Here is an 11,152-nt window from a genome sequence, read left to right as displayed (position 1 = left end):
CCTCCCCAGCCCCCTCTCCCACATTCTTGGCCCCAGTGGGAGATAAGGCTCAGGGCCACAGACCTCTGCGTCAGAGATAGGAGGTCTCAATGCCATGGGCAGGGGTGACTTGGACTGCAGGGCGTGGGAAGGGCTGGGGAAGAGGGGTGAGAAGGATAGAAGAGGGCAGGTGGTGGGATGGGGAGAGGAGGTTGCAGAGGCCTTGGGCAGACCCTGATAGAGAGGACACAGGGCAGGGTGTGGGTTCCCCGTTGGCAGGGCCAGGTGAGCTATGGTACCTCAGCTGCCCCTGCTGCTGCTCTTGCTATTAGCCCCGCAGGGTGGGCAGGGCTGCCATGGGCTGGAGCTGGACAGGGAACTTGTCCTGGCCAAGGTGAGGGCCCTGTTCTTGGATGCCTTGGGGCCCCCAGCAGTGATGGGGGAAGGTGGGAGTCCTGGAATCAGGCGGCTGCCCAGAAGACACGCTGTGGGGGGCTTCACACGAAGGGGCTCTGAGCCCGAGGAGGAGGATGTCTCCCAGGCCATCCTTTTTCCAGCCACAGGTAACAAGGGTGGGGAACCAGCAAGGTGACTTTGAGAAGCACCTGGGCTTGGGAGGAGGATGACCTGGGTTTGAATCCCAACCCTGCCACTCAGCTGGCTTAGCATCAGTGGATCAATTACTAAAGTCCCCTGAGCCTCTGTCTCCTCAATAATGCCCACTCTTAGGGTTGAGTGAGCTGGTGAGCTTATAGAGTGACTGAAACATGGGAGGCATTTTGAGGTAGAGCTCTCTGGGCTTGGGCTCTTCCTGCTATCTTTTCTCTTAACTCTGCCTCTGCTCCCTGCCCAAGCCTTGTTTCTTCAGCTCCAGGTAGCTGAGACTTGAAGAGAGATATCAGGGAGGCAGGAGGATAGATTAGTTGGGAAGTTAGTCTATCTTCTCTTGAGTTCCTGTCTCACTTCCATTTGTGTTTCCCCTCATTCTACTGACTGAATGAATAAAGCCCTCCTCTGGCCCAACTTTCTCACGGAGGACCCTCTGCCTCCCTGGCTTCAGCCCACCTGCAGCATACTGGAGAAAAGTATGACTTTAGAATCAGGCAGAATTCCAGTATGGCCATTTAGAAGTTGAAAATCACTTCATCTCTCTAAGCCTCAGTTTCTTATCTGAAAAATGGGTCCATTTTTATGAATTTATAATGAGAGAAGCTTTGTAATAGTATAGCCCCAACTGCCTGGGGCTGGCCCGTGATTATTTACTATCATCGATGTATGTCGGGGCAAAGATGCCAGCTGCTCTTTCTTGGGAAGGACAGCCCTCTATTCTGTTACATCCCTAGTCCTCCTCCTCTTCTTTTTCTTTCCTTTCTTCCTGTTGTGTGTGTGTGTGTGTGTGTATTAATCTGACTTTTAAAAATGGAATTATTTTTAAAAACTTTTCATATAATGCTTCTGACACTCCCAGAGTTATAAAGAGTAATATAACAAAGTCTAACAATTCTAAATATTGGTGAAGGTAGAGAGTGACAGGGACTTTTCTTTTTTTTTAATATTTATTTTTCAGTTTTTGGTGGACACAACATCTTTATTTTATTTTTATGTGGTGCTGAGGATCGAACCCAGCGCCCCGTGCATGCCAGGCGAATGTGTTACCGCTTGAGCCACACCCCCAGCCTGACTTTTCTTTTCTTTTCTTTTTTTTTTTTTTTGATACTGGGGATTGAATTCAGGGGCACTTTATCATTGAGTTACATCCCCAGATCCCAGTTCTTTTTATTTTGAGGCAGGGTCTTGTTAAGTTGCTCAGGCTGGCCTCGAACTTGGGATCCTCCTGGATCAGCCCCTTGAACTGCTTGAATTGCATGTGTGTGCCACTGTAACCAGCTAACAGAAACTCTTACACATTGCTCTGTGGAATATTAATTGAAAAACTACCTCAAAGAGAAGTTGGTGATGTTTTGTGTGTGTATGTGTATTTTTTTTTTTCTTTTTTGCAGTGCTGGGGATTAAACCCAGGACCTCATGCATGTGAAGCAAGCACTCTACAACTGAATTCTATACTCAACCCCTATATTGTATTTTTTTCTTTCTGTCATATAACTCTGTTTAACTGAGGATGATCCACAATGGTCAGGGGGCATACTAGATTGAAATTCTCATATTTTGGTTCTATGCTTAGTCTTTCTTTTCTCTTGCTTTCCAAAACATTTACAAGGTGTGTATGTGCGTGTGTGTGTGTGTATATATATATATATATAAATAATATATTATATATAAAACCAAGTAATTTTATTCTAATTCTAGTCCTAATGTTGTTTAATATAGTCTAATATTGTTTTCCTTCTTTTTCTTAAATATCTCTTTAGTTGTCAATGGACCTTTATTTTATTAATTTTTATGTGGTGCTGAGACTCGAACCCAGTGCCTCACACATGCTAGGCAAGCTCTCTGCCACTGAGCCACAACCCCAGCCCTCTTCTTTTTTTTTTTTTTTTTAACTTATTTTTTTAATATTGGGGATTGAGCCCAGGGGCCCTTTACCACTGAGCTACATATGTACTCCAGTTCTTTTTATTATATATATATATATTTGTTTTGAGGCTGGCTTCAAAGGGGCAATCTTCTTGCCTTAGTCTCCTGAGTTGCTGGTTTTACAGGAGTGTGCCCCTGTATCAGCCCTGTTTTACATTTTTAAAATGCTTTAATAATTAAGTGAAAAAATGGGGAGCCTATTTCAGTTCTCCCAAGACTTGGGAGAAGCCCTAGGTCTGAGAGGGCCCTCAGCAGAGTGTATGGCATAACATTACCACTGGTGAATGGCGGCCACATCTCTCCTGATGAGGCAAGGGGAGAAGGGTTCCAGGTCTTGCTGGTCAGGGCTGCCCTCTCTCTTTTCTACTGTCCCTTGCAGGTGCTGGCTGTGAGGACCAGCCAGCTGTTGGAGGGCTGGTCCAAGAGGCTGAGGAAGGTGTCTTCACATATGTGTTCCGGCCATCCCACCACACACGCAGCCGACAGGTGACTTCGGCCCAGCTGTGGTTCCATACGGGGTTAGACAAGAAGGGCACAGTGGTCTCCAATAGCTCTGGGCCCCTGCTAAGCCTGCTGGTGCTGTCGTCTGGGGGACCCATGGCTGTGCCCATGTCCTTGGGCCAGGCACCCCCTCGCTGGGCTGTACTGCATCTGGACACCTCTGCTCTCCCTCTGCTGACTCACCCTGTCCTGGTGTTACTGCTGCGATGTCCTCTCTGTTCCTGCTCAGCCCGGCCAGAGACCACACCTTTCCTGGTGGCCCATACTCGGGCCAGACCACCTAGCGGAGGGGAGAGAGCTCGGCGCTCCACTCCCCCAATGCCCTGGCCTTGGTCTCCTGCGGCTCTGCGCCTGTTGCAGAGGCCTCCAGAGGAACCTGCTGCCCACGCCTACTGCCACAGAGCTGCACTCAACATCTCCTTCCAGGAGCTAGGCTGGGACCGGTGGATCGTGCACCCTCCCAGCTTCATCTTTCACTACTGTCATGGTGGCTGTGGACTGCCCACTCCGCCAGACCTCCCCCTGCCAGTCCCCGGGGTTCCCCCTACCCCTGTCCAGCCCCTTTCTTTGGTGCCAGGGGCCCAGCCTTGCTGCGCTGCCCTCCCGGGAACCATGAGGCCCCTGCACGTCCGTACCACCTCAGATGGAGGTTATTCTTTCAAGTATGAGACAGTACCCAACCTTCTCACACAACACTGTGCTTGTATCTAAGGAGTTCTGCTTCCTTAGCCCGAAGCTGGTGACCAAACCCTTACCACTGTCAGCTGGGAGGAAGGGCAGAGTGCAGAAAATAAATGGTTCCCCCTTACTCCTTTCTTCTACTTCTCTGCCAGAGGGATCCCTCCCCATTCCCCCCACCATGGGCAACATGTGATAATAAAGAACAGTGCATATGACTTGGCATGCAGTCTCAGGCTTCTCTGAATTGATGTAGGGTAGGTTTGGGCCCCAACAGCATGGGATTGTGGAATTTCAAGTCACTTAGCCATACTTGACCTCACAGATCTGGGATCTAAGAGCTGCAACTGAGTGTGTTTCTATTGGGAAGTTCAAAGGTGTCCCAAGCTCCTTGGAAGCCACTCTGGAGGCAGAATTGGCCCTCTTGCAAGCTGACATGTCAATCAGGCTGCCTGCCCTGCCACACCTAAAAGAAACTGCTATACTCAGTATCTCTATCCACTGTGGCCATAAGACCCCTCCCCTGCCATTCTCTACCCTTGTTGAGGATGCCCTGCTCAAGGTCAGGGGATTCAGAACCTGGTCTTTGGAATCTCATGGAGAAAACTGTTCAGAGTTAGTCAGATCTTGGGATCTCTTGGGAGGTTGGGTGGAAAGAAAGGGACAGATGTATGAGCTGGTGGTGTCAGAAAGAAGTTTAAAAGGGCAGAGAGATGGTGTCATGTTGAAGTCAGATCACCAGAATGAAGACCCGAGAATTTCATTTTGCTGAAGTTCCTGGAATTTTTTTTTTATTGTTGGTTGTTCAAAACATTACATAGTTCTTGACATATCATATTTCACACTTTGATTCAAGTGGGTTATGAACTCCCATTTTTACCCCTTATACAGATTGCAGAATCACATCGGTTACACACCCACTGATTTATATATTGCCATACTAGTGTCTGTTGTATTCTGCTGCCTTTCCTATCCTCTACTATCCCCCCTCCCCTCCCCTCCCCTCCCCTCTTCTCTCTCTACCCCATATACTGTAATTCATTTCTCCCCCTTGTTTTTTTTCCCCTTTCCCCTCACTTCCTCTTGTATGTAATTTTGTATAACCCTGAGGGTCTCCTTCCATTTCCCTTCTCTCTCCCTTTCCCTCCCACCAAGTTCCTGGAATTTGATCTTTCCCTGTCTCCTGAGGCCTCGCTGAACTGGGGTTCTGGCTCTTGAAATCTTTGGCTCCCTTGATGCCCCTCATATACCTTGAGGTAACTCCTTAACTCACCACTTAACACCAGAAGGGTGGAAAGACAGAGACCACCACGGGGGAGGGGGGGAATGTGTACCCATGAGAGGGCAGGGCATAGTGCCAAAGGTCCTTTCCTTTCCTTTTCCCGGTTTGTTTCCTATTGTCCATCTTCCTCTAGAATTGGGCATAGGGACACCCCCTTCTCTGGCCTTTCTCTGTGCTTTTGTCTTGCTCTCATTGTCTCCATCTTACCTACCCCAGGGTTCTGGCTCTCAACTGATTGGTTCCATCATCCAGTCTGTGAGTGTGTGTGTGTGTGTGTGTGTGTGTGTGTGTGTATGTAAGAGGCAGAGATGTTCCATCTATTAGAAACTCATTCTAATACTGACTGCATAACTCCAGCGTGTATTTGTGCTGAGAGTCTGATTTGTCAAAGGCTCCCTGCTACCAGCCCTGCTTAACGGGTGGGTGAGGAAGTGCCTGCCCCAACAATGGGGAATGGAGGGGAAAGAATCTCAACAGGTCACACTTGTGCTAACACCCTTCCCCCCACCTGCAGAAACCTGAAGGAGCTACTGTTCCCCCAGCACAGGGGCCCTCGGGAGCAGTACAAGTGCACTGCATACTTCAGCACAAACCCCAGGCTCTGTCCACAGAGTCCCCACTGCTGCCCTCACACTGGAGGGGCGAGGGCTTCCGTTCACACTATGGAATCTCCCTTAATCTCTAACCAGCATTGCAACTACTTGTGCCCAGGGCCAGTGGGGGATGGGGGATTTTCCTCAAGGCTGTTTGTGATCCCTGTTCCCTGCCCTTCCCTAGGATGCTGGGGCCTCTAAGTCTCCGAGCTCCACGTCCCAGGGAGGTGGTTAAGCTCTGAGGGTTGGGGACATTCTACTCAGGGTCACAGGACTCTGCACTAGGTCAGTTAGCAGATTGGTGTTGTAAGTAAAGTTTTTATATGTCTGAAGCAAAGTAAGAAAAGTGAGTACAGCAAAATAAAGCACAGCGCCAAGTGCATTCATTTTAAAGGGCTGTTCTGTATTCCTGAGTTACTTTTTCTGTGTGTGTGTGTGTGTGTGTGGGCATGTGCACGCATTTGTGTGTGTGTGTTATTTCTTTTATGATATTATAAAGATGAAAGGTAGTAGGTGTTTTACTTTTTTTTTTTTAAAGTTCTATTTAACAAAATTAAACTTAGCAACTCTAGTTTGGACCCTAAGATTTTTCTTTAGATTTTGCTGTATGGCAAAATTCCAGTCTGGGTCACTGGTCTGGGCCTTCTGGAGTCTCTGAGTCCTTAGATTCTGCTAATGTAGCAAACCAGAGAGCTATGTCCGGCCCTCTCTGAGAGGATTCCAACAGTGGCTAAGGATATCTTTTTTTCCTTGCTCCTCACCATGAATCCAATCCCAAAGCAGTGGATTTCAGCTAAGCTCCTTGTTCCCAGTGCTGCTCTGTGAAAACTCTTAATACAGAATCAGATTAAACAGAAACCCAACATAGACAAAAAACAAATTAGATAATAACTGGATAACTGGCTCATGACCAGTCCACAGATACCACTGGCTAAGGTATGGCTTAACTCTAGGTTCAAAAGATGCTACTTACCTGTAGGTGCTACTTTCCCTGGGTCAACTCCATTCAAGATTCAGGGTAACTCTGGGTAGCTCTAGGCCCCCATCAATCCACCACTTGGTCTAGTATCAGAGAGTTGGCTTCCAGAAGTCCTAGGAGAGATCCATCCTCCACATGACTAAAAATGATCCATCTATGTGCTCATGTCACTTAGGTGACTTAAAATGCTGTTTAAACAGAGTTTAATTTCCTTTGTGTGGTGTGGAAGCCTTTGGCAATCTATCCTAAACCCATCTATGCAGCCTGATTTCTTACGCATTCTTCTCTTCCTCTCTGCCTGCTATGGCCTGAGTGTTGGTGCCCCTCCAAAATGCATATGTTGGAACTTAACCCCCAAGGTGATGGGTTTAAGAGGTGAGTCTTTGGGAGTAATTGGGTCATGAGGGTTCTGCCCTATATGGGATTACTGCCTCTATGAAAGGACCCAAGAGAGGGAGTTTATATACTTCCTTCCCTCCCTACGACCACGTGAAGATGCAGCAGCAAGACACCATCTAGAGAGGACAGAGCAAATCCCCATCAGACAATGAATTTGTAACCCCTTGATTTTGGACTAGAACTATGAGAAATAAATTTCTATTATTTATCTGATGCAGCTCTAGGGATCAAATCCAGGGCCTTGCACGTGTCAGGCAAGCACAGTACCACTGAGCTTTACCTCCAACTCAATTTCTACTATCTACAAATCACCCCGTTGAAGGTATTTTTTATAGCAGCAGGAACAGACTAAGAAAGCACCCGAACACACATACCCAGACTCTGTTGACGCTAATCCTGGTCATTCCCCAAATACATCTTTGTCTTTTCAAGTATCCCTGTTTTTAGCAGGGCTCCTTTTCTTAGGCCACGCCTCCTTTAAGACACAATTCTACTATCCCCCCTCCCCTCCCCTCCCCTCCCCTCCCCTCCCCTCAGAGGATAGGAAAGACAGCAGAATACAACAGACACTAGTATGGCAATATGTAAATCAATGGATGTGTAACTGATGTGATTCTGCAATCTGTATATGGGGTAAAAATGGGAGCTCATAACCCACTTGAATCAAATTGTGAAATATGATATATCAAGAACTATGTAATGTTTTGAACAGCCAACAATAAAAAAAAAAAAAAAAAAAAAAAAAAAAAAAAGACACAATTCTGATGGTATCTATACTGTGACTCTTCCCTTGATTCCAGTTTTTCCTTTTTCATTGCTTCTTGGACACTTTATTCTTTTTTAATTTTAATTTTCCAAAAAAGTTTTTCTTTAAAAAAATTTTATAAGTGGACTGGGGTTGTAGCTCACTGGTAGAGTGCTCTCCTCACATGTGGAAGGCACTGGGTTCAATCCTCAGCACCATATAAAAATAAAAATAAAGGTACTGCATCCATCTACAACTAAAAAAAATTTTTTAAAAATTTCATAGGTAACATAGATCCATTCTCACAGTAACAATTAAAATACTGAAGATAAAGCTGAGGTTCCCCTTGATCATTACTATTTTTTAATATTTATTTTTTAGTTATAAGTGTACACAATATTTTTTATTTTATTTTTATGTGGTGCTGAGGATTGAACCCAGTGCCTCATGCATGCTAGACAAGTCCTCTACCTCTGAGCCACAACCCCAGCCCCTGATCATTACTATTAATTCCAGTTCCCTCCACAGAGTCAAGTATCCTACCCTACATTGTTCTATGAGTTTGTGTACGTAAATGTGCCTTGTAGAAAACGTCTTTTCCCCCAATGATAAGTATCATGCTATATGTATTGGACTGCAATTATTTTGCTTTATGTTATGAGTTTTCTTTAACTTTATTTTCTAGTCTATTACCTTTATTCCTGTAACAAACCCCTCTAGTAAGAAATAAGCTTCATTTGTTAATTTTATTATTTATACATCAAGTATTAATATAGCACTATGTACCAGGCACATTGCAACCAAAAGCTCATAGCAATCATATGAAGTAGTCACTGGTCTTATGCCCATTGCATAGATGGAGAAACCAAGGCATGGAGAGATTAAATAATCTATCCAGAGTCACATCCCTGGTAAGTGGTAGAATCTGGATTTGGATTCCAGAAGTTTAGTTCAAGACCTCCCCATACTATGTCCCTCCAAATGTTCTTCAAATGTGATTCCTGAGGAGATGAGATTATTCCTGTCCATTGATGAACCCTATGACATTCCTGGTTCTCTAACAGTTCCTGGAGATAGCAGTCCTTCCTTCCTTCCTTCCTTCTTTCCCTCCCTCCCTCCCTCCCTCCTTCCTTCCTTCCTTCCTTCCTTCCTTCCCTGGGGGTTGAACTCAGGGGCACTTTACCACTGAGCTACAAAACCAATCCCTTTTATTCTTCAATTTGGGACAGGGCCTCATTAAGATGCTGAGGTTGGCCTCAAACTTGCAATCCTCCTGCCTCAGCCTCCTGAGTCACTAGGATTACAAGTTTGTACCACCTCATCCAGCTTAGTCTATGAAATTTCTTATCCTTTTATTATTTCTTTTTTTCTTTCTTCTTCCATCCTTTCTGCCTATTTTAGTAAATTTGTAAAGATTTGTAAAATCTTTGCTTACATTACTTTTTACCTCTTATTCTCCCTCATGGATCCATTCTTCTTGATGCTGATACATCCTTTTTACTATTTATTTCAGAGAATGTCTGCAGATGATACTTTCTGAGTTTCTGCCTAACTAAAAAAGGTCTTTATTTTTTCACACTGGAATGATGGCCTGATTGTACATATAATTCCAATCCAAAAATATTTTTCCTCTGAACTTCGAATTTTTTCCCTTTTCTTCTTGTACCTTCTGTTCTTCAATGAATGACTCTGCTTCAATATGATTCCCAGACTTTTGTGGCTCATCTATTATTTTTTTCTTCCTTCATTGGATGTTTTCAAGATTTTCTCCTTTCTGTGGTATATGAAATTGTATCACAGTAGAGCTACATGTTAGTTTCACAAATGGATGCTGGTTTCATGGGGCCTTTCAAACTGAAGGTTCATGTTTTTCTTCAATTTCAGGACTTTTAAAAAAATTTATTTGAGTATAACATCATCTTACATTTTCCCCCATTTTCTATTACATTTTCCCCATTTTCTACTTCAGAACCTATAGGTGATATCAGAAGTTTTAGGTTGATTCTCTGCATATTTTAGTCTTTTTTTTTTTTTAAAAGCACTTTCCATATTTTGTCTTGTGCTATATGCTAGGCAAGTGTATTTGCTCAATTTTTCAGGTCACACACACACATTTTAACTATTCCCTTTCTGATCATACTATCGAGTAAATATTCTTTCCTAATTATATTCCATTTTTCAGTTGACTTAAAAAAAATGAACAGAACTGGGCGTGGTGGTACATACCGACTCTATGTAATCTCAGCAGCTGGGGAGGCTGAGGCAGGAGGATCAAGAGTTCAAAGCCAGCATCAGCAATTTAGCGAGGCCCTAAGCAAGCAACTTAGTGAGACCCTGTCCCTAAATAAAATATAAAAAAGGGCTGGGGATGTGGATTAGCGGTTAGTGGTTGGTGATTAGTGGTTCAATCCCCAGAACAACAACAAAAAACAAAAAACAAAAAAAAAAAAAAAAAAGAAAGAAAGAATAGGATATCCTTTCACGATTATTCTAAAATCCTGTTCACATACTGTCAGCAATTTTATTAAGGGAAAGTTCTTCGAGATGTTGGATCTAATATTTCCCTTTCAAAATGTTGACTTTCTTCAAATGTTGGGTACTTATTGGTTGGGGGTGTCTTTTGTCCAAGATTCTCTGTGAGCCTGTTTGCCTTCTCTGTTTGTACACTCTTTGGCAAATATGGTGTGAGATAATCCATAATGTGTGTCATAGTCTATTGTCAATAAATAGTGGGGATGGGATGTACTGCTGAGTGGGGCACTTTGGTCTTCTGGAAGTGGGTGCTTCCCTTTGCTCTCATCACCCACCAGGAACACTGTCCTTTTCTCCACATAATTAATAATTTCATACCCACTGTTCCCATCTTCAGGCAGAGAGTCCTGCCATTGTTTCTTGGCACCAGGAAGTAAGACTGGGGCACGGAGCAGTTGACACGGTTGGCGGTGTCTGTTATAGTATCCTAAATACTACAACAGTGCCCCATTGGTGGCTTCCAGAGGAACCCACCTCCCTTGAGCATGCAGTACTGTTGGTGCAGTTTTCTACTCTTGGGGAACTATATTGCTCTGCAGGTTTTGGGCTGTGGTTTTTTTTTTTTCTTTGATCAGTATCTACCTGCATTCATCTTTCAGAGATTTCTTGTGATTTCTGGTCCACCCAGAATTCTCCTTTTTATCCAGGTTGATTATGAATTTATTTATGTATTTTTATTTCTAAACATCTTTCTGTAATGTTTAAGTGTCGGGGATGGGAGGGAGAGGCCAGAGAATGTATTCAATTTGCAGTCTAGAACTGGAACCATCTCCCACAGAACTCTCTCTACTGTAACATGCCTCATGTTTGTGCTAGATGGAAGTTAGCCACATCCTAATCCTCAGCACTTGTGAATATGTTATGATGTCTCGCAAGGGAATTAATTGAAGGTAGAATTAAGGTTGCTAATCATTTGACCTTAAAATAGA

The 11,152-nt window shown here is 44.3% G+C and overlaps 1 protein-coding gene across 1 annotated transcript; it reads left to right on the top strand.

The window, feature by feature from the left end:
* The first annotated feature begins 228 nt into the window (after positions 1-228).
* Inha (inhibin subunit alpha) lies at positions 229-3,916 on the top strand. Its single transcript, XM_027941952.2, has 2 exons — positions 229-542; positions 2,894-3,916. The coding sequence occupies exons 1-2, from the start codon at positions 272-274 to the stop codon at positions 3,724-3,726; spliced, it is 1,104 nt and encodes a 367-aa protein (XP_027797753.1). The 5' UTR covers positions 229-271; the 3' UTR covers positions 3,727-3,916.
* The last annotated feature ends 7,236 nt before the right edge of the window (positions 3,917-11,152 follow it).

This window comes from Marmota flaviventris, chromosome 11, assembly GCF_047511675.1.
Source record: "Marmota flaviventris isolate mMarFla1 chromosome 11, mMarFla1.hap1, whole genome shotgun sequence".
NCBI classification, from domain to species: Eukaryota; Metazoa; Chordata; class Mammalia; order Rodentia; family Sciuridae; genus Marmota; species Marmota flaviventris.
The sequence above is the reverse complement of the archived record's forward strand: the minus strand, read 5'-3'. Positions and strand labels throughout refer to the sequence as shown.